Source organism: Cupressus sempervirens, chromosome 4, assembly GCF_028749045.1.
Source record: "Cupressus sempervirens isolate cs-2001-9-10 chromosome 4, ASM2874904v1, whole genome shotgun sequence".
Classification (NCBI taxonomy): domain Eukaryota; kingdom Viridiplantae; phylum Streptophyta; class Pinopsida; order Cupressales; family Cupressaceae; genus Cupressus; species Cupressus sempervirens.
Window position 1 is genome coordinate 573,089,447 of NC_143121.1, and position 27,994 is coordinate 573,117,440.

At 34.6% G+C, this 27,994-nt stretch overlaps 1 protein-coding gene across 2 annotated transcripts in view; it reads right to left on the reverse strand.

Annotated features, from left to right (window-relative positions):
- Window positions 1–27,994, reverse strand: part of LOC149562493 (exostosin family protein) — a 94,307-nt gene that overhangs the window by 47,072 nt on the left and 19,241 nt on the right. For both annotated transcript variants that reach the window (XM_089825981.1, XM_089825982.1), the window contains exon 7: window positions 5,524–5,658. In XM_089825981.1, coding sequence (XP_089682107.1) covers window positions 5,524–5,658 — 135 coding nt within the window. The remainder of the gene's footprint in view (window positions 1–5,523; window positions 5,659–27,994) is intronic.

Consider the following 27,994-nt stretch of genomic DNA (forward strand, 5'->3'; position numbering starts at 1 on the left):
CATATCAAGCCCTGCTGAAAGAAGGATGTTGAAATGGACCAGCCAAATCACTGTGAACTAACTCTAGTATTTGTGAAACTCTCCATGCCTTACTTTTGTCAAACTTTTTCTTAGGATGCTTACCAAGAATGCAACCTTGGCAAACACCGCCTGAGAACTAAACCAAAGGCAACCCTGTGACCATGCTCCACTGGTTGAGCTGATGCAAATAGTGGAAGTTAAGATGGCCAAACCGCTCATGCCATAATTTACTCACATCATTAGAGTGAGTGAGCAAAACAAACGAAGGAGGATCAAGAACAAAGTGAGAAAACAAATAGAGTCGTGACTGATGATCTGCTCTCCCAACTACAACTCTAGAATCACTGTGCAACTCACGTATCTCCACTGAATCAGGAGTGAACTCAACTTGCTTGCCTGAACCTGTGTGAGTGATATGGTATATGGATAGGAGATTAGTTGATAACGAGGGTACACAAAGAACATCATGGAATGTGCCATCCCCCACATCAACAGACTCTCTCCCACAAACCCCAATAGGAGTGTCATCACCCATCAAAATAGAAGGCATAGTACACAGCTCCAAGGATGCAAGTTCTTCCTTAGATGAAGCCATGTGGTGCGAAGCACCAGAATCAAGAACCCAAGTGGATGGTGAGGAAGCAACTGCAACAAGAGCCTTGCCCTTTCCTTTCCCCTTGCTATTTTCTTTTGCCTTGTTAGACCCTTCATTAGAACTTTGTTTGATAGACTCAGGAACACTAAGATTATTCTTCTCAAGAATGTATGTCAAGTGATCAATTTGTTTCTTCAAACATTTATGTTCATCATGAACAGGTCTTTTACAATAGGCACATTTGACCTTTTCCTTCTTAGGCTTATCGCCTTTGGAAGATGAGGTATCAATAGTTGCTTTTGAAGCAACCGGTATCTGATCCTTCTTTTCCTTGCTATTATTTTGTTTCTCATCCTTACTATTGTTGTTACTACTTTGTCCTTTTTGTTCTTTTGTGCCTTGGTTGGCAGCCAAGGCATGTGACTTAGAGGACTTAAGAGTGCCCATCTGGATTAGCTTGTCCTGTTCTTGAGTGAGATTGGCAGCAAAATCATCTAAAGATGGCATGGTGAATTGAGTACCAAGTGCACCCTTAGTAGCATAGAAGGCAAAGACAAACACAGAATATTCTGAACTTAGCTTAGAGAGAATATTAAGAATCAGTTGTTCATCTTTCTTTTCAATTCCACATTGTTTCAACTGCAGCCTTAGTGATTTCAATTTGGTGAAGAAATTTTGAATTGCATTGAAATTGCCTAGACTTACTAATTAGTTCATTTTCCAACATATGACCCCTCATTGAATCTTGTGTGCCAAATGGTGTTTCTAGCTTTGTCCATATTTCATTTGGTGTATCCAAAGACTCAATGTGAAATAGCAAGTCAGGAGAAACAAACAAACACAATGTTCCATATGCCTCATCACATTTGTTAAACCACTTAGGCTTATCTTCATCTTTATCAAGTTCAGTTTCAAGTCCCATAGTTATCCTATTTAATCCAGCTTTCTTTAAGTGAATTGTCATGTGTGATTTCCACTCAAAGTAATTGTATGGAGTTAGGATGGGCATATTTGTTTGATCCATAATGAAAAATGCAGAGAGGAAATGCTAAAAAGAAGAGAACCCGGCCACGACAATGCCCCCCTTTTTTTACTCAATTAAAGAACCCCTCCAAAGAAATATGATTTGGCACTTTATTTTAGTGCATTTACAACTACCATTAGCAAGAAATACTAAGTGGTCTTGATTTCAATGCATTACAAAAACCCTTACAAAGAGCATATGCTGAAAGTGAAACTTAGGCACAATGCTCAAGGGAAAAAATAGCACCACTGCGATCTACTCGAAAAATCATGCACTTTCAAAAAAAGAATCACCTCAATACAAGGTTGTATGAGAAAGTTATGATCCTCCGAAGTTTCCAAAACGAGAACTGTGCAAAGTCACTGCCGAGAATCTGCAATTTCTAAAAAAATTATGCATGAAAATCAAAAACGATTGCACTAGTGGATAGAGCACAAAAAAATAGCCAAGATCATAACAAGAATCATTAAAATCGAAGTCCGTATGAGCAAGAACGAGGCATTTGAAAACTGCATTCAAAATTGTGATTGCCAATGGAGAGGGGTACGGCTATAGCTTTTAGCGCTCGATTCTGCAAAATATATAGATTGCATGCAAAAACTAAAAGATACCCAGATGGTTTTTCGGGGCTGCAAACAAAATTCAAAAAGCTTTTTTCTTGCTGATGTACAGAAGATGTAGCTGTAGTGTAAATTAGATGTCTTTAACAACAAAAAAACAGCCCCAACAACCAAAAAATGACCCCAGCAACCAAAAGACATCATGAAAAGATTGAATCAGCTACCTAAGTCAATAAAGGGCATGTTGGAACCTGCAATATTGATTGAAAACACCAAATATGCAAGTTGGTTGTTAGATTTTAGATTAAAACTCCAGTTTTGCAACTTGTATGACGATCTCTGATCTTGGTGAAATGAAAGCCAAATCTGACTTTCTCAAGCCTTCTAGACACGTTGGAACAATCAGAAATGTTGCCAGTATAACCAGAAATGTTGTAATCACTCAGAGATTAAAAACGTTTTTGTCAAACTTTTCTGATTCTCAAGATCATGTGAAGATGCGAGAGAAGAGCATACTGGGTGTTTCAAAAACATACAATAAGATTTATTAGCCCCCCCCTAAATCTCTCAAATAAGGAAACTAAAATCTACTCTTGCACATAGAAAAGCTCTGATATCATGTTAGAATCTGAAAAGATTAATAACCCAGAAAACTAGTGCAAAGAATAAATATCGAAACTATGAATGCAAATGATACAAAATCAAAATAGCAACACAGAGTTAGTCTCTAAGAGAGTAATGCAAATGCTAGAAGCATAATAGCATTAAGAGGATGCAAAAACAAGATATACAAATACAAGCAAGGTAGCATGCTTATATAGGCTAGGAAGAGGGAGGAGGTGGCAACACCGACCAATGAGGAGCAACCATCTATCGGACTAAAGATAGCAAAGTATCTTCCCAAGATAGCTAATAAATGCTCACATGTAGAAAGGTTACACCTCGCAACCATTCACCTAATAAGACATGCTTTATTAACCTAAGCGAGATTATTAAAAGTGTAGGAAAAACCTAGCAATATAGGGAAAAATAAATAACCTACTAGGAAATTAAAAACTACACTAACATTAAGGACATGTTCTACATTATGTCCTGATGATGACGTTAAGTGAGCATCAAGTAATTCGAAGATGTACAGAAGATATGTTTGATTTATAGAGATCAGTATAGAGATAGAGTACCTAATAAGCAGTTTCTTATGAATAGATTGTATCTCCTAACAGAGATAGAATTGGGATATGCGAAGTTATACAGTGACAAAGGACACTCTAATCATGACGTCAGTGAGTGCGCAAGGTATGGAGTCGCATGTGTGATAAGTTGTAAAGACTATGAGCCAACAGTGTTGTGTGATTGCGAAATAATTAATTATCTTAATGTGGTCCTATTATAATTAATTGGGAAAGCCTCAAGGCCGACTCAAGGAACTGTTTTGAGGACTTGGTATAAAGGAAGTATTTTTCTTGATTGAGAAGTGTGAATTGTGTGTTAAAGAAGTGTGAAGTGTGCTAACAGCAGCAAAGTATTTGGTAAATGCGAGTAAGCGATCCAAGCGATTATTAGATGCGGAGTTAGTGATCTGGTATCGAGATCAGAAGTCGCAAAAGTGCAATTGACAGGATAGAGGAAGAAGAAGTTCAAGTATAGTTCATTTCTATTATTCTGCAAGGAATAATACAGAGATCACTTGGACATTGGGTTTATTGGTCTTGCCCCTGAAGCTATTTGGACAATGGGTCCATTTGCCTTCTACAACTTCTAACAGGGACTGATATGTACTGAATGTTTTTATTGACTCCTAACAGGGTTTATCCTCTAACATGGAATATTTATATTAGTACATCATCTTGTAGGTACCATTCCCCCTAGGGTTTTCCCTCTGATCAAGGGTTTCCCTAGTTAACATAGGTGGTGTTATTGTGTATAAGTATCTTGTTATGGTTGCTGATTATATTGCTCATATGTTTAAGGATTAATAAGGTTGATAATTATTGTAATAGTTGGATAATTGATTCACACCCCCCCCCCCCCCTCTTAGTTATATTGGTGGACTTTATATTCTAACACCTGTAAGGTGTTTATACACCCCTAAGGACTTCTCACACTAGGATGTGAACATGGATTTTATCAAAGATCATTCTAATGGACTTAATTTTTCCCCCAATAATGATATCCACCATCTCAATGGTGAATTCACCACCTCATAGACTAAATAACAATGTTCCATACATTCTCAAACTGGGGGATGCAGGGATGGATTCGAGGACAGTAATCTTTTTCCCTAAAATGGAGGATGACAAGAGGATGGTAGCTAACATGATATATAATATTTTAAAAGTTATTCAATGAATATTGTGCACCAAAAGAGAATAGAGTGCTGTGATAAATATTGTTCAATTTTAAAAGATGAACTGACTTCTAGATCATTTTCAATAATTGTACAAACAAGAATTATGAATTTACCTCATTGATTCTTAAATGAGTTAATAACACAACTTAGTATTTTTATAAACATGAGGTTTTAGGCAAGGATGAGGAAAATAACTATGAAAAATGTAAATCTGCTACTGATAATTAATCACAAAAAAATGAACTTAATAATCCTCTAAATTATCTATAGTACAGCACAAAATATAAGAGAAAAAAGATGCAACCATAAAGAAAGCTACCAAACATACTCAGTAAAATATTCCCAGATGCAAGTTAGTCCCTAGACCGATCTTTCCCAAAAAATGCCAGATTTAACCTTCTTTTAAATTGTATGATCAAAACTTCAAGTAGCAAACTTCAGAATTTTGACTTGTTTAGATGAAGCTTTAAATACTTTGAATGTACACTTTCAGTTGAATGACAAGAAGGATCATCAATAGTTAAAGCTAATAATTATGCAATGTATTTTAAAGCATTGCATTAAATTTACTAAAGGTATTCCATTCCCATTAAGAGAACATGAGAAGAATTGATCCTTTCCATTTTAATATTACAACACTCAAGAATCAGCAGTTGATATAGATTACAAAAGCATCAAAGGTAGCCTAGGACAGGACTCCAAATGCTCTTGCCAATCTCATGTTCCAATGAATAATTAATCATAGGTTTATGAAAAATTTAAATAACCCCAGGAATCCCCAACACCTAACATGCAGACATTGGAATATTTCTACTATTAATCTATTTGTAGCAACATTTTCCATGGCATTTTTCTCCTTAGATATTTTGTGGGTAATTATCAGGCTCCACTGGAAAAAAATTACGTTTGTTATAGATTAACAGAAACGTGCCAAATAGAGCAATGAATAGAGAAAAGAAAGCTAAAGAAATACCTTCATGCTCAAGTGAGGGGCATCATCTGCACGAGTAATCAAGCAAGCATCAAGAACTGGCACATAAAAGTAGTCTGCCTCGTCACCATTTAATGTGCGATAAGGACTTGCCAAAAGGCTTTCATAAAGTGCAATCTAAGGTGGAGAAAACAAAAAAAATAGTTAAACAGACTTTATCAAGGCATCTTTTAACCAATCTCACCAAGAAAAGTAAGTCTTGATTTCAATTAATGTGCAATAAGAACTTGTCAAAAGGTTTTCATAAAGTAATATCAAAGGTGGAGAATACAAAAATAGTTACACAGATTGTATCAACAGGTTTTTGGACCAAATTCACCAAGAAAAGTAAGTCTAACCACCATCCACACAAACACTTTTAAATGTTTAGAAGTAAAAAGACCAAAACTATTACTATCTTAAATTAATCTTAGGCAAAAATGACAACAAAAAGATAGGCTAAATAGTCAACTTTATATTTGAATTTATTTTCTTTAACATAAAGTCAGCCAATGGGAGATATAATTCAGGCTAAGCTTCTAAACATACCAAGATAGTGATTCTGATCAGACATTTGAGGAAAACAATGTGCCGTTACATAGATTTTTGCTTGTTACTTACCAAATATAAGTCTAGGTAACCATTTTTTATGTAACATCAATCAAGCTATAAGTCCCATCACAAAGGGTAAATTGTGGTCAAACTCCACAAGAATCTTAGATTAAAGCCCTTGCCATCAAAATCAGCTACAAAGATGATATATAATCACATCTGCATTTAAGCTTGAATCATTGTCCTATAGTTCTAGGTTGTTTCATTTTTCATTAGCAGGATTCCTTTTGCATGTAGGAAGAGTGCAACGAGGAACAATATTTCACAATTAGAACACTGCTATGCCAAAATTAATTTTCTCCCAAGGAACCAATTTCTTTCTATAGAGTTGCCACATCCTATTGTTAAAATGGCAGTTTCATTCAGATTGAAATCATCAGATTTAATATGACTATATATGCAATTGAGAAATTATAACACACACACACACACACATATAAATTTACATATATAAATTGTATTAGTTTAATGTTCTTCTAATGAAATCGCATGTCTTTCATAACTATCAGTTTACTTCTAAAATGGTGATTATGTTATTAGTAAAATCACGGAGGGCCATGCCTCTTTATGACTTATGCCACGGGAGAGTCATGCCCCTCCGTGGACTTTAACCTTTCGATATGCATTTAGATTCCTTTGCCACTGGTGGCTGGAGCTAACAAAATCAGTAACAAGGCATTATCAGGTACTCCAGTCACTGTCTGCTCCATTAACATACAGTCTGAACGTGGACCAAGTCTGTAGTAAAACAAAATACTCTGAAACTCCTCTATATCGATCCATTTCCTTATCATGGTATCAAAGCCTCTTTAGAGGAAAATTAATTTAAAACGTTATTATTACAGACATATTTACAGACGAGTTTTTGGACTATCCATTAGAATCTTAACAGCATACGATTTTATCATATCTGAATAAAATGGTGAACGGGATCAAAGTGGAAGATAGATTAGAAGGGGCTGGAAACTTCTTGTCATGGAAAATACGGATTATTGCATTGCTTGAAGAACTTGAGTTAGAATCCTACATTGAAGAAAATCTAAAGATGCCTGAAGAAGAACTTGAAAGAACTACTTGGAACAGATGAAATAGAAAAACCAAGAAAATTATAATCGACTTTATTAGAGATCATAGTATCCCTTTAATAGCAAGATTGAAAACAGCCTATGAAGTGTTCAAAACTATAAGAGATACATTTGAAATAAACAATACAAGCAGAATATTGACCTTAAAGCAGCAACTTATGAATATAAAAATAAACAGAGGAGAGGCAATAATGACTTACTTCTTAAGGATCTCTGAAATAAAGGATCAACTTGCCACCACTGGAAACAATGTAGATGACTTAGAACTGTCACTAATCGCTCTAAGAGGACTACCTATACCATGGGAATCATTCATTCAATGTGTAAGTCGACCTTCTCTTCCTAAATTTGATCAACTAAAGAACGAATGCACTCAAGACAAGTCACAACTAATATCCATAGGAATTTGCACAAATAAGGAAGGAGAGATCCAAGCACTACAAACAAACACTAACAAAGGAAAGAAAAGAAAATTCAAACCCAAGAGAGGAAATAACTCTCAAAATCACAAACAAAAAGATCTGTCCAAAGTACAGTGCTATAGATGTGATAAGTTTGGTCACATCCAGAGATTTTTTCTAGAAAGAAAGGAAAATCAAGTCACTCTAGCTGAGTCTCATGAAGTTGAAAATTCTTTATTCTATTTAACCTTGTCAAGTGAATTAAATACAAGTAATAATACTTGGATAATAGATAGCAGAGCTTCAAGATATATAACTGGATTCATAAATCAGTTTGAAACATTCAGAGAGTATTGCACAAAATAAGTCACAATTGGAGATAATTCTACCAGTAAAAGGAATCAGGATGCTCCTTACAAATAAAAACATGAGAAACTCTTGAATTAAAAGATGTACTATTTGTAACAAGGATAAAAAGAAATCCAATCTCCATTTCAGGTCTAGCTGATCAAGGATATCATGTCACATTCAATGAGGATAAAGTGTTACTATGGCCTAAAAACTCTAACATAAAAAATGCCATTAGTATTGGATCAAGAGATGGAAGCCTATACAAATTAAGGCAAAACCTCATGCACTAAATCACTAAGTTCATAAATCAAATGAACTTTGGCATAGAAGATTAGGGCACCTTGGCTTTAGTACCCTTCCTACTATAGGGAAAATCACCATAGGCATACCTTATCTCAAATCAGATCATGTTAGTATTTGTAAAGGATGTGCCCTAGGTAAAAATAATAAAGGATATTTTCCGTTAAGTAAACACAAGTCTAAAAATCTACTAGAACTTGTTCACATTGACTTGTGTGGACCCATGTCAACACCTTCACTAGGGGGCTTATTGTACTATGTGACTTTGACTTTCATTGATGATTTCTCCAGGAAAACATAGATATACTTCCTTAAATTTAAAGAATCTAATGAAGTCTTATCAAAATTCATAGAATTTAAAGCCTTTGTAGAAAATCACACTGGAAAAAAAATAAAACATTAAGGTCAGATAATGGAGGTGAGTACCCATCTAACATCTTCAAAGAATTATGTATTTTTGTTGGGATTAAGAGGGAGACTACAGTACCTTATAATCCTCAACAAAATGGGGTTGCAGAAAGAAAAAATAGAACTATTATAGAAGCAACAAAAGCCATGATTCACAATCAAAATCTCCCTATGTCCTTCTAGGCCGAAGCAACAAGTACAACAATATACATTAAAAACAGATGTCCTCATGTAACATTAGGAAACATAACTCTTGAAGAAGCTTTCACAAGGATCAAACCAAATCTGAGTCATCTAAGAATCTTCAGTTGTCTAGTTCACATTCACATTCCCAAAGAGAAAAGGTTTAAATTAGAACCTTCCAAAAAGAAGGACATATTCATTGGCTACGGTGAAACAACTAAAGGATACAGAGTATATATTCCAAGACAAAAGTATGTTGAAATCAGTAGGGATGTTAAGTTTGACGAAGATATCACTTTCAAAACATCTTTATACAAAGAAGACGAGGAAATTGAGAATCAGAGGGAGTCTATCATAGAAGATGATCTTAATACTGAAAATCAGAGGGAGAATACAATAGAAGATAATTCAACTGGAAATCTGGGGGAGAATTTTGCTAAAGAACGAGAAATATCTACGTCTAATACTGAGAATGATGAAGTTTTAAATAACAAGAAAATACCACTATGGGCCAAAAAATTGATTGAAGAAAACAACATAGAACTAGACGAGATTTCAAGAGAAAATAAGAAAATAAGAAATCAAAAATGCTATGTTACCTTAATAACAGAACTCACAAAAATAGAACCATCTAATGTTGAGGAGGCCTTAAAATGTCAAGCATGGAAAGTTGCAATGGTAGAGGAATATCAATCCATTCTAAAAAATAATGTCTGGGATGTAGTTCCTAGACCTAAAGACAAATATGTTGTATCCTCAAAATGGCTATTTAAAATCAAGTATACACCTGACGGAAGCATTGAAAAACACAAAGCCAGATTTTGCAAGGGGCTTTTCCCAAAAGGCCGGAATCGATTATGAAGAAACATTTGCTCCAGTTGCACATTACACCTTTGTAAGAACGATAATTGCCATTGCTACATCCAAAGGATGGAAAATACATCAGATGGATGTAAAGATGGCTTTCTTAAATGACATCATTAAAGAGGAAGTAATATAGAACAACCTGAAGGTTTCACTACACATGATAGGAAGCATTATGTATGCAAACTAAAGAAAGCTCTCTATGGCCTTAAGCAAGCTCCCAAGGCTTGGTATGAGAGGATAGAAAACTATCTCTCCAAGTTAGGATACAAAAAATGAAGCTGATCCTAACATATAGTTCAAAGTATTTAATGATGACATGCTAATTCTTATTCTTTATATTGATGACTTATTGATAACAGTAGCAGACCACCTTATAGAAAAATGCAAACAAGACCTCATAGCTGAATTTGATATGAAGGATCTTGGACTTCTTCACTATTTTTTGGGTCTAGAAGTATGGCAGAAAGAGAAATATATCTTCTTAAATCAAGGAAAATACACTACTAACATACTGACCAGATTCCAAATGATGGACTGTAAACCTCTTGCAACCCCAATGGAAACCAACCTCCATAAACTTAAAAGTGAAGCTGTAGAATCAAAACCTATTGACCCTACTCATTATCATCAAATTGTTGGGTCTCTTATGTATCTGGTAAATACAAGACCTGACATGTGTTAAGTCATATCATGTGTGAACCTAAGAAGATTCACCAATGGCTGCCAAGCATATTTTAAGATGCTTACAAGGAACTATTGGACTTGGTCTGAAATATACTAATGCAAAGTTACAACTTCAAGGGTATTCTAATTTAGACTGGGCAGGAAACTCTATTGATCGTAAGAGTACTACAAGATGTTTTAGTGTTGGATCAGCTATGATATCCTGGTTCAGTAGAAAACAGTCAGCAGTTGCTTAGAGTTCCACTGAAGTTGAATATATGGCCACATATATGGAAGCACGTAAAGGAATATGGCTAAGGAAACTTCTATATGGACTATTTGGAAAACCACTAAAGCCCACTATAATACACTATGACAGTCAAAGTTGTATTAAATTGTCAGTTAATCCAATTTTCCATAATAGGTCCAAACACATAGAAATTCCTTATCATTATATAAGGATATGGTTGACAGGAATGTTATCAAGTTGATTTACATTAGCAATAAAGAACAAAAAGCAGATATTTTCATTAAGCCTCTGGCAAAGTTGAAAATTGAATACTTCAAAAATAAATTTGGTATGACTAAACTGTAACTCGAGATTAGAATCTCGTATTATGTAAATTTATTCATGGAAATTTATTAACAATATTGCAATATTGTGGATGTGTTGTGGCATGAAAGATGACGCTCTTTTATGCGTATATGGTCGCTATTGTAAGGTGACGATCTTATCAATAGTTTGACATGTTATCATGTAGAACACTTGATAATGGATGTATCAAGATCAACTATATTAAGTTGAAATCCTAGATGGTGTTGGATATCTTGATGTAAGTGTTTATCACTGGATCTAGTTCTAAACTAATTGTGATAATGGTTGTATCATAACTGTGATGGATTGAAGATTTCATTATCTTCATCATCCAAATTTGATATTAGTGTATTACTGATATGAATAATTTCAATCCTCCTTCCTCTAAGAGGAAGTGTTAAAATGGTAGTTTCATTCAAATTGAAATCATCAGATTTAATATGACTATACATGCAATTGAGAAATTATAATACACACACATATAGAAATTTACATACATAAATTGTATTAGTTTAATGTTCTTCTAATGAAATCGCATGTCTTTCATAACTATCGGTTTACTTCTAAAACAATGATTATGTTATTAGTGAAGTTATGAAAGACATGCGATTTCATTAGAAGAACATTAAACTAATACATTTTATATATGTAAATTTCTATATGTGTGTGTGTGTGTATTATAATTTCCCAATTGCATGTATAGTCATATTAAATCTGATGATTTCAATCTGAATGAAGAGGGCCATACCTCTCCGTGACTTATGCCACAGGAGAGTCATGTCCCTCCATGGACTTTAACCTTTTGATATGTATTTAGATCCCTTTGCCACCAGTGACGAGAGCTAACGAAATCAATAACAAGATTATCAAGTACTCCATTCACTGTCTACTCCATTAACATACAATCTGATCTGAACATGGACCAAGTCTGTAGTAAAACAAAATACTCTGAAACTCCTCTATATTGATCAATTTCCTTATCACCTATCAGTAATTTTGTAAATAGGAAAGCTTTCTATATATTATTATGAGGTTCATTGTACATACTTGTTCAACATCACCACTGATGCCTTTACCCAAGGTTTCATTGAATATGATATTGTTAATTAGACAACCCAAGAGGGATCTTGAAAAATCATCAAAATGTAGTTAATTTAGCCAGTTACACTATTTAGTTGAGACTAAAGAAAAAGTTATTGATGAAGGGTACTCCCCTTATCAATACCATACACACAACAAAATAGAGAAATAACAGCGAATTGCAAGAACAAGAAACGTGCTTTCTATTATCTCTAACGAAATGGAATTACAATATTTAGAAAAATAACATGCACATCCACATGGGCATTTTCATTACAATATTCTGCAAGCCAGAGCCACCATATACATCCTCAAAACTGCCCTAGATTGCCCTACATGCTTTCATTGTATAGGCAATTTTTAACCCCCAAGTAAGTTCTACAAAATTTAACCCTAAACTTTGAAGTTGACCATCCCTAAGGATGTTATTACTCATATTTTCCTACATTGGAATAGAACCCTATTAAAGTTGCACAAATATTAGATAAACAACAAAAAAGAAGAGTAAAATAATACACAAAAGACTCAAAATATTTATCTTGGGAAAACCCTTCCACTTGAAGGGAAAAACCCAGCCACACTAGCAAAATATATTTTATTGATCATAAAATATTCAAGTACATGGCTTTCAACTTGATTGAACTACAAAATACCAAGCAATCAAATAAATAGGTTGCATAAGAGTCTTCATCTTACACACGAAGGTCTCTTTGAGTCCCAAAAATAAGACCTTTCAAATTTTCACATATTCAACACTTCACATATCCATATGCATGCCTCTTCGCATGACGTATGACACGTGTCTTTTGAATAATATTAACTTCAATATAATCACAAATATCTCTTTTACTTGAAGATGACCATAACAGTCATAACAAACATATTTCTATTAGAGATAAAGATCTCTATCGCAGCTACAAACTTCAGCACTCCCTCTTAGCAAGAGAGAGAGTGCTTTAATCAAGCATGCACACATAGCTGCAACCAAAGATGATAAATTCACATATTTTATCTCAGCATAAAATAATCCACCATAGTTACTTCATAAGAACATACAATGACTTTCACCATGCTTACTTGCAGAGGGTAAAACAAAGACATTTATTTCAAAATTTCTCCCAAAGAAGGATACATTTTCACCATGCCTACTCGGAGAGGGTGATCCACCATACCTACTCGTAGAGGTTGGAACGAGGGCTTTCACCTCAAACTTCTCCTAGAGAAGAATGCATATCCACCATGTCTATTCGCAGAGGGTGGTCCATTGTACCTACTCGCGGAGGGTGGTCCATTGTGAAGGAGGGCTTTCACCTCAAATTTCTCCCATAGAAGATTGCATTAATAACTGAAATTTTCTCTTAATAGAGACTCTCTCAGCAGGGAAACCTTTAATAACTAATATTTTGTCTTAACAAAGACTCCCTCTCAATAGGGACAACTTTAATAATTGAGATTTTCTCTTAACAGAGACTACCTCTCTTCAGGGACAACTTTATTAACTGAGATTTTCTCTTAAAAGAGACACCCTCTCAGCAGGGAGAACTTTAGTCACCATAAAAGGATGACTGAAAACTTGCAAAGGGTTGGACATCTCCATCTATCACGTAACCTCCCTCTAAAGTTGAATAGTCTCTCTCTAAATATGATCTTTTAATAATGTGCCACGAGTTTAATATCAAGACTGCAAACAATGTTGCGTAATCTCTCAAAATCCCATTGCATCCTGCAACCAAGAGAGATTCATAAGATCCATTTATTATAGAGATCAATGCAAAGATATACTTTATTTCCTGTTGTATCATAGTCTAGACTAACATTCATATGATACTCATAGACTTTGTTGAACAAAATTTGTTACACAATAAAGATGTTACCATAAAGAAAAATGAGAATCAGCATCTTCCAGAATAACCTACCACTCAAATCACAAGCTTTTGCACAATATCAAGTCATCCTACACATAATACAAAATATTTGCCTCTCATGATGAACACATCCTCAATATTTCATCAAAACAAGAATAATTCATATCTCTAATAATTTGCATTAGTGACACATATTTCATAATCTTATGTTGAACACCAAAAAAATAAAAATATTTTGTAAATCTATATACAAACATTAGTGATATTTACTACAACTTCTTTATAGTATTAGACGTATTCAGGCAGATTCAATTCATTGCATCCCAAATGCTTTCTGCCATATACTTAACAATTTCAAGATCATATTCTGCACGACACCTGTCGACTATTAGAAAAAAAAAGCTTCCAAGATTATTTAAAAATATACCATTCTAGACCTCCACAACCAAGCATGCTATTCATATTAAACAACACAAATAACTTACATGATAGGTCTAGGCTCACCTCAAACTTCATAGGCTTACCCTTATTTATGATAGCCATTGCATTTTCTCACACTTAAATGCTTGACTAAAATTTCTATATTGAATCCGGCTAAATATGCCTTCGGACTTCTTGAAAAGCTCCTGATAACTCTTGACATGAACAATCCTCCTTTCTGGCATCTCGAATGGCAATGAATTTGACGAGCAAGAGGAACATCGATTGCAGTCATGTAAAGAGTTCTACTCAAAAAATTGCAGTTCTTCAAAGACATGATGTTTGTGATCAAAATGAAGCAACAACATAAGGGTCACCGAGTTTCTTAAGATGCTAGATGAGAGGTAGATTCCAATGCCTTGCGTATTTCACCTTCATTGAGATTCAACCCTTCTATACACTCTTTCACCACTCAGTATCACACCCTCTAAAATGAAAATGTGAATTAACCATCAAAGAAAAGTTGCATTTCCGATAAAAGAAATACACCATTTCAAATCATTTTCTGGAATGATATTGAGGGAGGTGGAAAGACTTGAGACTGAGCCAATACCGCGATCGATACCCAAAATGTAAAGCTCAAACGTGTCAGTCATAAACCAACCGCCAAGAATGAGAACTCAAGAATTGATGATGTGGAGAGAGGACGAAACCAAAAATAACACATGCAAGAAATAAAAGAAGACGAGAAAAGATAACAACCAATAGAAATCCAACATTGTTACATCCCAAATTTTTGACCTAATTTTAAACTTGTTCATAACCGTTGGGTTTAACGAATTATTCTTTCATGATCATGTGAAATAGGTAGTTATTTATATACGTTGTATTAACTGTTAATGAAGATGGTTGTTAACCATTAACTGTTATTAGATGATTAGCAGTTGCTTGATTTAAAATAACGATTATTATGTTTTATTATGGAATTATTATTATGGCAGAAGTATTTTTATGGGTGATTGCAAGAGAGGATGAAGAGGGGGGAAGCATTGCTAAATGAGATCATCGGAATGGGATGTTCGCTTAAGTTCAGTCATCAAGATCGGCAGGTATGACCTTAAACTTCTTTGGAAAGAACGCAACGACTTGATCATAGGATACATTTTTGGGACCACATGAGCTATTAAGAAAAATAATCTAAGAAAACATAAATTAATCTAATTTAAAATATAAAACATACCTCAAAAGATTTTTAATTATCTTCATCATATTATTATAATAAATACTTACGTACATATAAATATAAAAATGAAATGGCACCAATAAATAATAATAACGTAATTTAATGATGTCACTCCATTGATATACTTACATGAACATATATAAGTATATATTATAATAATAAATGAAAATTATAATCTTTCCAACTCCTCTTTTCAACTTTTTATTTTATTCTTTCTTTCCCTCTCTTTTCATAATCGATTTATTACTTGGAAATTTGAATCAATTACAATCTTTTGTAACCAGTGGGAGCCAAGGAATCATGTTCGCTCTCCATTTAAGGAAGCCGTGAGGGAGAAACGGGATCACCTTTTTCCTTGGTGCCTGAACTTCTTCCTACTTGCTACGTATCAAATTTCTCTTGTTTCATTAATCAACTCGACCTTGCATTAAAAACGTCTTGCAATCTGCCATTAAAAACATCTTGCAATCTGCCTTGAAACGTCTACAATCCGCTATTGAGTCATCTGCAATTTACCATTGTTATAAACCTTGTTCTAGTTGTGCAATTCCAACATAGCCGAGCAAGTAATTCTAGCTAAAATACTGAGGATAAGCGTCGAAGAAAGTCGAGAGGGAGCCGATTAGATTCAAGTTTTCCAAAGAATACATTTCAGGTCATGAGTTACTTTTTATATTTTTGTATGCATATTCCACTACAGCCAGCTAAGCTTAGGAGTCTTTTCCTCTAAGACTGTGATTATATTATGCAATTTGTTGACTGCTCCTTGAGAATTATAATGAGATTTTCCTTTTATTTTCATTTTATCCAAAACCATCTTTTAAAGAAGTCAAGTAGTATCTCTTAAAAAGGAGTCTCAAGATGTATAAAAGCCTTCATGAAGTTACTGATAACAATAACAAGTCTTATACTGTCTCAAATTATGATAAAAGATAATTAAGAGAAGATTACTCATAGTCTTTCCAAAACACTTGGGATTCACCAGCAATATAGCCATGATATGGTGAAGAGGTGAAAAAGGGTTGAGTGCTCATAATTTTAATACACCTTCACCTAGGAATCACCAGCTGTGTAGCCAAGTATGGTGAAGAGGTGGAATAAATCTGCAAGAAAACAAAAGAGTAATCAGACAAGAATATCTCAAATGAAATATATCTAATAGCTCATGCTCATCCCTATAATGAATCCTATTGTCAAGTCGAGCGGTGGTGATCGGGTCGTTGAACCCATCGAAAATCTTTGGCCAAGGTAGTTTATAGGCATGTATGCCATCTAATGATCACTTGATGTCAGTAGCGCCAGTTATGTAAGCATGTCCGTTTCATAACTGAGCGGACAATCAAAACACTAGGATGCTCAAGTGGCTGGACCGAAGAACATCCCAAGCCCGATCCCGAGGTAGGGAGAGCCATTCTAATTTAATAGAATGTGTGGGGATAAGTATGGTCCGAGGTTGGGAGGTTAAGCCTATGTCAATGCTTCTTCTCTCACCAAAGCCAAGGCTTGCACAACTAGCTAAAGATCCTCTGATAATGCTTGTATGTTCCTTTCTTTTCTTGTTAGGCATTTACTTTATTTGTTAATCAGTTGATCATGAATACAGTTATGATAGTCTAGTTATTTCAGCTGAACATGATTACAATTATGAATAGTTAAACGTTGATTTAGTTACTTCAATTGAATATGATTACAGTTATCTTTTGTTATTTGTTAATCAGTTGATCATGAATGCAGTTATGATAGTTAGTCGTTAATCTATTTATCTCAATTGATCATGAATTACAATTATGAATAGTTAATCGTTGATCTAGTTATTTCAATTGAATATGATTACAGTTATTTTCCATTAATTGTTAGAAGCAGTTATTGTCATGTGAAAAGGATTTAGTTATCTATTTGTAAATGTTGGGAGTTTTTAGTTTAAACCATCTTTAATTTAAATATGAAAATCCGTTTGTTACAAACGTCTTCATGCAAACCAAGATGTTTTTATGCAAGAGCAAACGAACTCTCTTTACGCGAACGGTTTCTCGACCATACGTAGATGACATCTTAGAACATAGGGACATTCTCTGATGATAGACCTTACTTCGACATGGCTCTGGCCATGAGATGAGAACTTCATACAATGCAAATGAAATCACTATGAAAATTCAAGAATATCCATGAACTTTGCTTTGATATTCCATCCTTCTAAAATAATTTAAACACAAGAAACTAAAGACAAATTCATGAGCAATACATATTCTATGCTTAATATGATCCATACGGGCCTTCTTCAGAATTGCTTTTCCTATAAAGTCCTATTGTCTAAGAGAGATCAACAAAAAAGAATTCCTTTCCTTTAGACTCACATAAATATCAACCTCGTTCAACATTCTCAGCCAAACCTTTAATCTATTTCTACCTCTTGAGATGTTGTTGCCACTTCCAACAACATGAGCCATAGTCGATATAAAGAACACTAATTTCATCCCTCATCATGTTTTCCCAAAGAAGCTCCACGGCGATGAAGTCGCGATCATCTCTACTTCGAATGATATGAATCAAATCCTGTTCCTAAACCATCTTTCAAGGCATAAACGAAAGACCATATACATCCAGATTTTAAAAAAAACTTACACTGCTTAACATAAACTTAAGCACTTGCAAACATGATTCTCAACACATGCCAAATGGTCTTCTTTATTACTAATATCTAACTTTGAAACCTGGCTCTAATACCATGTTTAAGTTTTAGCCCAGACATTAGATAAACAACAACAAAGAAGAGTAAAATAATACAAAAAAGATTCAAAATATTTATCCTGCGAAACCCTTCCACTTGAAGGGAAAAACCCAGCCACACCAGCAAAACATATTTTCTTGATCATAAAATATTCAAGTACATGGCTTTCCACTTGATTGAATAACAATATACCAAGCAATCATATAAATAGATTGCACAAGACTCTTCATCTTACACACAAAGGTCTCTTTGAATCCCAAAAATAAGACCCTTCAAATTTTCACATATTCAACACTTCACATTTCCATACGCATGCCTCTTTGCATGACGTATGACATGTCTTTTGCATAATATTAATTTCAATATAATCATAAATATCTCTTTCACCTAAAGATGACCATAATGGTCATAGCAAACATATTCTATTAGAGATAAAGATCTCTATTGCAGCTACAAACCTTAACAACCCCAAACAACTATCGGAACTCAAATGAGGTTTTGAAGGAATTTTATTTTTCTCTTTTAAGTAATGCAACTTCTGGAGATCATAACTCTTCGCCAGTTGACCCGGTTGGCTATTATAACTCCATTTCGGGAATGACATGAAGTTCTCTAGAAGGTTTCCTTTGTGAAGTGTCAATCAGCCAAGGTTTGAGCCCCTTTCGGAAACTGTAAAGCCTTCATAATTGAGTTTGAATATTTTTTACCCTTTTGCCAAAACCAAAAGTTTTCAATATCTTCAAAATGAGACTTGATTTCACAAGGAAACTTTACTAGCAGGCTGATATACTCAAAGTGAACCTCCAGGGAAGAAATTAGAACATTTAAGCTCCAACAACCAACTTACTAAAAATAGTAAGTTTCCAAAAATAGTAACTTTGCACTGAAATAGCCCTTATTGACAAACCAAATAAATTTTTTTGGGTGATGCAAGATTGCCCTTACACCTATGATGGTCCTCCATCAAACAAACACAGGGTAATTTGAGAAGTGACCTCATCACCTCTCAAGTGTTTAGAGGAAAACCAAGATGATTAACCTCCTCCCTTGACGGCTATGACAAATCTTCATTAGGCTTTCCTTTCCATTTAACCAGATATTCTTCATATATCATGTTTCTTGTGCTTTTGCTAACATGACTATCTGAAATGTCTTCAGTTTCCTATGTAACTAAAGTAGTTACTAGAATATCTCATTGTGCTTATATGACCTCATCTTCAACACTTTTGTCATGATACTTTGTTAGATCTGAAATATTAAAAACTAGTGAAATATTGAGTTCACGAGGCAACTCTACTTCATAAGCATTTCTTGGATAATGCTTCTTCAGTATTTTGCATGGTCCAAACTTCATCTTCAACTTATTATATGTTACCACTAGAAATCTCTCCTTCCTCAAATGAATCATGACTTCATCTCCAATTTGAAATTCCTTATGCCTTCTTTTGTCATCTACCTTAGCTTTCTATTGTGTATTAATTTTAGTAATGTGTTTCCTCACCTCATGTAAATCTTTAAGTGTTCTGCAAAGTCTTCAGCTTTGACACTACTTGTCTCCCCTCAATCCAACTTCCTTAATTTTGAAGCATTCCTAAGACTACTTTCATATACCATCTAGAATGGTGAATTATCCATGCTCCTATTAATAGAATTATTGTATGCAAATTTTGCCTGTGGTAAAATCAAATCCCATCCCTTCAATTTATCTCCAACCAAGCATCACAACAGATCCCCCAATCTCCTATTCACTACTTTTGTATGTCCATTAGTTTGTGGAAGGTTGTTGAGTTGAACTTCAAATCTGTCTTTAACTTATTTCACAATGCTCTCCAAAAGTATCGAATGAACTTGGTATCTTGATCTAAAACTATGCTATTTAGTAGACTATGTAGTCCACTTCTCTGAAAAAAAATTCTGCCACATGAACATCATCATTAGTCTTCTTGCAAGGAATGAAATGTGTCATCTTTGAAAGCTTGTCTACCACCACAAAAATCGAAACATGCTCTCTCTAAGTCCTTGGCAAACCATGAACAAAGTCCATATTAAGATCCTCCCATGGTTTCTCTAGTACAAGTAATGTCTGATATAACCTTGTATTTTGCTTGGCTCCTTTTGCCATCTGATATATTGTGAAACTTTGTAGAAACTTCTTAACATCTTGTTGCAATTGTCGCCAATAATAATTCTCACTAACCAGAGCAACGGTCTTCTCTTGACCAAAATGTCGAGCTAGCCCTCCGCTATGTTTCTCTTTGATGAAATTCTCCCTCATGAAACTCCTTGGAATGCACAACTACCTCTGAATAATATACCATCTTGGATTACAAAGTCAAACCCTCTAATTCTGTCTAGAGTAACAGGTTATGTGCAAGCTCTCCAAGCTTTGCCAAAATCATGATCCTCGAGCTACAAACTCTTGAGTTCCTTGAAGTCAACAACCTCAATTTGCAACTTTGTCAGTAAATTAAGTCTCCTACTAAGAGCATTTGCAACCCTATTAGACTTCACTCTTATGTTTCAAAAACAGATGTATAACTCTGCAAAAACTCAACCCATTTTAAATGCCTCTAATTCAATCTTCCTTGACCATTCAAATATTGCAAAGCTTAATGATCAATAAATAAAACAAACTCTTTAGGTAAAAAATAATGTGTCCACTTCCTTAATGCTTGCACTATAGTATGGAATTCTTAATCATAAACATAATGTTTTCTTTTGGCATCATTCAGCTTCTCACTGAAATAAGCAATGGGTTTACCTTCTTGACTCAAAAAAACTTCAATGGCATTATCACTAGCATCATAGTCTACTTGAAACACCTTATTAAAATCTATAAGTGTTAAAACAGGTTGTTCTATAACTTTTCTTTTCAACAATTTGAAACTCTTTGTGGCTCTTGTAGTCCACTTAAACTCTTTCCTATCCCCTTTCATTGTTTCAGTCAAGTGTCCATAGATACTACTGAAATTTCTGATAAACTTTTTGTAAAAGCCAGCCAAACCAATAAGATTTTACCTCAGTAACACTCCTTGGAGTAGGCCATTCAAGGATAGCCTTCACCTTCTCTGGATCCATTTTAAGACCATCTGCTGAGACAACAAAATTCCAAGTAGACTAACTCCTTCACAATTTACACTTTTTTAGATTAATCAACAACTTCTCTTCCCTTAACCTCTCAAAGACCTTACAAATATACATTATATGCTTTTCCAATGTCTTACTGAAGCTCAAAATATCATCCAAATAAACAATGACAAACTTACCCAAAAGCTAGGTTGCATGAATATGCTCAATGCATTCGTTAGCACAAAAGGCATGACTAACCACTCATACAAGCTATCATCCAAATAAACAATGACAAACTTACCCAAAAGCTAGGTTGCATGAATATGCTCAATGCATTCGTTAGCACAAAAGGCATGACTAACCACTCATACAAGCCCTCCTTTGTCTTGAAGGTTATCTTCCATTCATCTCCTTCTCTAATCCTGATTTGGTGATATCTACTCTTCAAATCTATCTTTGTGAAATACACGGCTCCACTCAAACAATCCATAATATCATCCATCCTTGATAAGGGAATTCTATACTTGATAGTGATCTTATTGATAGCTTGAGAATCTATACACATCCTCCATTCTCCATTTTTCTTTGGTGCTAATAATGTTGGCACAACACGTGGGCCCAAACTCTCATGGATCAATCCTTTATGTAACAATTCTTGCACTTTTCTATTCAATTCCTCTCTCTAGTTGAATCATCCTACGGGCTTCTTTATTTGGCAAACTGGCTCCTGGAATCAAATCTATTTGGTGATTGATCTTTCTCATTGGTGGCAATCCATCGGGTACATTATCAGATACAATATCCTAAAACTCATCCTACAAATTTGCAACTTTTGGAGGTATATCTTCTACTTCTTGTTTACCGACTTTTGGAATTAAAGCAAAACCCATATGCTCATGCCTTATGCCTTCTAAGAACTCACTCCAATCAACTAAACATATTATGGCATTGCTACATACCTTTTCCGTTGTTTCCTTTAATGGCTTCAACTTGTGTCGGACTCCATCCTTTACATAAGAATAGGTATTTGCATTCCCATCATGTATTGCACAATGAATCCAACTGTCAAGGTCTCCCTAACAACAAATGGCAAACATCAATAGGCATAATATCACACAAAACCTCATCATGATAGTTCCCAATCTTGAACTTTACCAGACATTGTCCATTGACCAAAGCCTTGTGATCCTTTTCCAACCAAGCAATCCGATAGGGATTCAAATGCTTCTTTCTCTCTAATTTCGACTTATCAACCATTTTCTCTGAAACAAGATTGTCTATGCTACCACTATCAGCAATGACATTTCATAGTTTACCATTACACTTACACCTTATGCGGAACAAATTCTTCCTTTGCTCAAGTTCATTATCATCACTCAGCAAGGCTCTTCTGGTAACAAGGACTTCTCTTTCAATATCTTCAAAATGTGATGTCTTGGCATCTTCATCTACATACGCAACTCGTGCATTGTTGTCCAGCCATCTATTTGTTTTCCCTTGCTATTAGGGACACTCATAGGCTCTATGTCCTCCACAATGGAAACATGTCCCATGAAAACTTCCTCTTCCCAATCCTTGCCCTCTTCCTCTTCCTCTCTGATCTTTGTTATTTTGATTGTGAGAACGATTGAAATCCTCATTCCTTGGACTTTAGTTGGTACCTACGTCTTCATTTTTCCTCTAGTCCTCATTTCGATTCCCAAAATATCTTCCACCACTTCTTCCTCCTTTACTTCACCCTCTTTGTTTTCTATTAAATTTCTTGCTTAGCTTCTCTTCTACCCTTAAAGAAAACTAATACGCCTCTTTAATATTGGTCATTCTAACCAAACTCAGCTCCTCCTGGATGCTTGGCCTTAACCCATCAAGTTAATGAGAAACTTTTTCCTTGTCATCTTTTGCATCACTTGTTCTAATGCGGACTCAATAGAACTCTTCCATATATTCCTAGACAAATCTTCCTACTTGCTTCAACCCTTGCATTTTCTTGAGTAGGTCAAGCTCATTATCAATGGGAATGAATTGTTTCTTCAATTTCTCCACCATTCGGTCCCATCTTGTGATTTTTTCCTTTCCTCTTCTATTCCTCTCCAATTAAATCTTCTACCATCAGATATTTGCATGACTTTCCAGTTTGGCCTTCACAAATTTGACCCTCTCAAAATCTTCAATATCTTCATACTCAAAGCATTCTTCCAGATTATTGATCCAATTGATTAGTTCTTCTAAGTTAAGATTTCCTAAATATGTAGGAAAATCTAACCGCTTTTGACGCTTCCTGTTCAACTTGTCCTTCCTCTTCGAATTCCCCGTCACTCTCATCTCTTACCAAAATATTCATTTCTCTCCACAACTCTTGCAATGCTTGCAATTTTTTTTGGTGGGCTCTAAAGCCCTCTTCCATCACACTCGGAACTATTTCGCCATAATTGCTTTGTGGAGACCTTTTTTTGCACTTATCACTCAAGCCCACAACCGAAGTCCTCGTGCAAATTGCCTCACGTTTGGCGATATGTCTAAAGACTCAATAACTTATGCTCTAATGCCACTTGATGAAGGGTACTCTTATCAACCTAGCGCACACAACTAAATAGAGAAATAACAACAAATTGCAAGAACAAGAAACTTGCTTTCTATTGTCTCCAATGAAATGTAGTTACAATATTCAGAAAGATAACATGCACAAACACATGGGCATTTTCGTTATAATAATTTGCAAGCTAGAGCCACCATATACATCCTCAAAATTGCCCTAGATAATCCTAAAAGCCTTCATTGTATAGGCAATTTTTAACTGCCCAAGAAGGTTCTAGAAAATTTAAATCTAAACTTTGAGGCCGACCATCTTTAAGATATTATTATTCATATTTCTTACATCGGAATAGACCCCAAACAACTTTCAGAACTCAAATGAGGTTTTGAAGGAATTTTATTTTTATTTTAAGTAGTGCAACTTCTGAAGACCATAACTCTTCGCCAGTTGACCCAAATGGCTATTATAACCAAATTTTGGAAATGGTGCAAATTGCTCTTGAGGGCTTGTTAAAACAAAATTGAGCAAAGAAAGGATGTAGAGTTAGATTCAAAATAGGAAAAAAAGGTGGTGTGTATTCAATGTTAATTCCATGGTTCTGACAACAAACACAATCATTCAATGGTTTCTTCCATAGGCATAACTGCTCAAATAAGTTCTATTGCATTGGAAATAGTTCAATATGGGACGAAATAACAGAACCAACCTCCAAAGTGAACATCTATTGCCTCTTGTATATCTTCATATGGAAGGTATTTGAAATTGTCTACGAGACTCGTCTACTCATTCCTTAGTATAAACATTAGCTTCTTGAGTCAAGAAAAGGTTTCCAAGGGGAAAAACATTATCTTCTTGAGTCCAGAAAAGTTTTCTAAGGGGATTTCAAAAAAGGTGCCAAGAGATGGTTGATAATTCAAGAGGGAATTTGGCCTCTAATTTAGAGTTTATTGGCTCAAATATGGTTGCACTGCTGATAGTGACTGAGAGTGTCAATCACACATATTAGCAGTAGGATAGAGTAACTATGAATTCTGATATGTAAGCATTGTAAGCAAGTATATAGCATGTACACAAATTTATAATTGATATCTGATGTAGATGGAAGCCATAGACCTATAGTAACATCATTTTGCAACCTTATGATGTCTCAATTGAATAGTGCTTAGGGACAAACGCACAAGGGAAAAAACATTTATATCAATGAATTATACATTTTAATAATAGTTGGTCTTGTTTGTGCCTTAAAAAGGTTGCTTACACATTCCACTTGTATGTGTTTTACACTTCTATATTTGATGATTGACAATGATATGCAAGATTTTGATCACAGAGCCAGGACAAGCGAAAGACTTATAAATTATAAGTCTTCAAGAGCTTGAAAAGAAAAGTTGACATTGTAATGTCCTCTTTTGGGATTTACCCTAAATTAGTCTTGAAGCAGTATTCTAATTCAAAATAAGAATTATAATACATCTATAAATATATGTTTGTCAAAATCGAAGATATCCAATTGTAATATTCAACTTAAAATTCTATTGAATTCAATAGATAGAAATTATCTTGATTTAGAGCCAAGCAATTAGATGATCCTTGAACTGTAAATGCAACTCTGTCAAGATGAATAGCTGATTGCAGAAAGCATGCAACCTCAATAGACATAATGCCTTCAGGAGGTGTGCTCACCACTTTAGTCTTCTACTAGGCTAGACTACTCGCAACAATTCCTTCTATGCATAAGAGAACGATTCTTATGTATATGGCACATGGAGTTGTCAAGTATAGCTAACCATTAGTTAGATTTGACTCCCATGCTACAATGGATGAAATCAAGGACACTCAAGATTATATAGCATTCTTTAAATTAGTAGCACCTGACAAAACTTGTCAAAGATGATGATTTCAATGATCAAACGATGATAATTATGTAATCCCTAGCTAATTAGCTTTGGTTAAAGCTACATGATGATGTTTATCATATGACTATGTGTTTGAACATATATTTGAGTATCTTTATAGCCATGTAGATTGAAGTTGTCATCGAGATTAAAGTTAAGTGATCCTTCATGAAAGTAATAATCTGAGTGCTTCAACTCAATTTATGGACCACTAAATGCCTGAAGCATGAATACAAGTTCCTTCTCCATGAATAATCATAGTTGTCTATAAGTTCTATACAAAAATGAATCTTCAAGCAACCCAAAATGCATCTGGAAGATATTCTAGTGACATTGTTGATGTACCAGAACCAACATCACCTCTTCATTGCCCTAATGCCAAGCAGTACCTAAAATAGATGCAGAAGTCGTGGTTGTGTCTCATAAACATGAAACTCATTTACATCAAATTTGGTAAGAATTGTTTGTGATAGAGAATCATGGGGGAAACTTAGATATCTGTTACATCCCAATTTTTGACCTAACTTGAAATATAGTCATTAAGGTTCGCATGAAATCAATTGGCAGTTTAATTTGTTATAATCTGGTGAAATGGTAAGATGGTTAGTTGTTATGATTTCAAGTGAAGATGACATGTTAGTTGATCATTAATCACGATTTCATGGAATTAAGAAGATGGTTAACCATTGTGATTATTTAAAATGATAATATAATTTAACGGTGAAGAATTTCCCTGTAGGAAACACGTCGAAGGAGGTGGAAGCATTGTCAGAAAAGAATTAGGCAGGAGCATCACCATCACAGGGTAGATGGGTAGATGACCTAACGACTTCGAACAGAATACATCTACAGGACCCGCATGAGTCATTTAATAAATAATTTAATCAAAATAATTGGGTTAAAATATATAAACATATATCAAAGGATTTTAATCATATTAATATTTATAAACATTCATATATGTATAATTGATTTGGCACCATTATAATTTAATAATTAATAAAGTGATGTTACTTGTACATATAAGATTTTAATAATGTTCGAATTTTAATAACATTTGAACTATTATTTTCGAGTTATAATCTTTCAACTCTCTTTCCATTCTTTTATGCTTTCCTTATTTATAATCGATTAAATATTTGGAAATTTGAATCGATTATAATTTTCCAACTTTATGTTCTTGCTTTACATCAAATTTATGAATGGAATTTGTATAGTTTCTTGATAACGTATGGAAGCCAAGAAGTCTCGGCTAGTTCCTTATATAGGAAGCCGTAGAGCCTAGACCGGCTATCTTATGAGAATACCATACCTGAGGAGAGCCATATTTTTTGTGAGCTTAGAATTTTGAAGGTGTAAGAGCTGAAATTCGAGAATGGGTAGATTTATGGGTTGGGTGTGTATCAGTCAGGTGACTGTGGGAATTATTGAGAAGTGGGGTCGCTTTGTAAAGCTTGCAGAGCCAGCCTTGCACTTTGTGAATCCTTGTATGGTAGAATGGCTCGTCGGCACATTGTCTACTCGCCTTCAATCCCTGGACATCCGTGTTGAGACCAAAACAAAGGTATGTTTTGCATTTTCATTTATCGGGTTAGTATAATTGACTCGGGTTTGGATTTTGTTCAATTGAGCTTTACCTTGAATGAGCGAGGTCAGTGTCTTATGGATTTTGAATCGAGCATCGCCATGTTCAAATTTGTTACACGATGCATGAATTGTGTTTCATCATTTTATGTCTATGGGGTTTCCACCGTTATATATTATTAGGGATTTCTCTTTCTTTTCTCGAGGAGAGAGTTAGCAGTTCGATTAAAATGCTTTGGGGTTTGTGTTATTGAATTGAGTTTTACTTTGATTGAATGAGGTCATAGATCTTACTACGTTTGAATTGGGCTTCACCATTGTCAAATTGGTCTCACGTTGTTTGGATTGGGTTTCACTAGTTTATGCATAGGCTTTTTTCGTTGTTCAATATGATTAGGAAACTCTTTCTTTTCTCGATTAAATAAATGGAGTATTTAATATGCTAATCGTTCTTTCAACAATCCATTTCTCATTAATTCATTAAAAAAAATTAAATATTATGAAGTCATTTAAGTAAATGAAGTAACTTTTAGAAGCTTCAAGTAGGTTGAATCAGATCTTTCTACAAGATTCAACTGAACCTTTTAAAAGA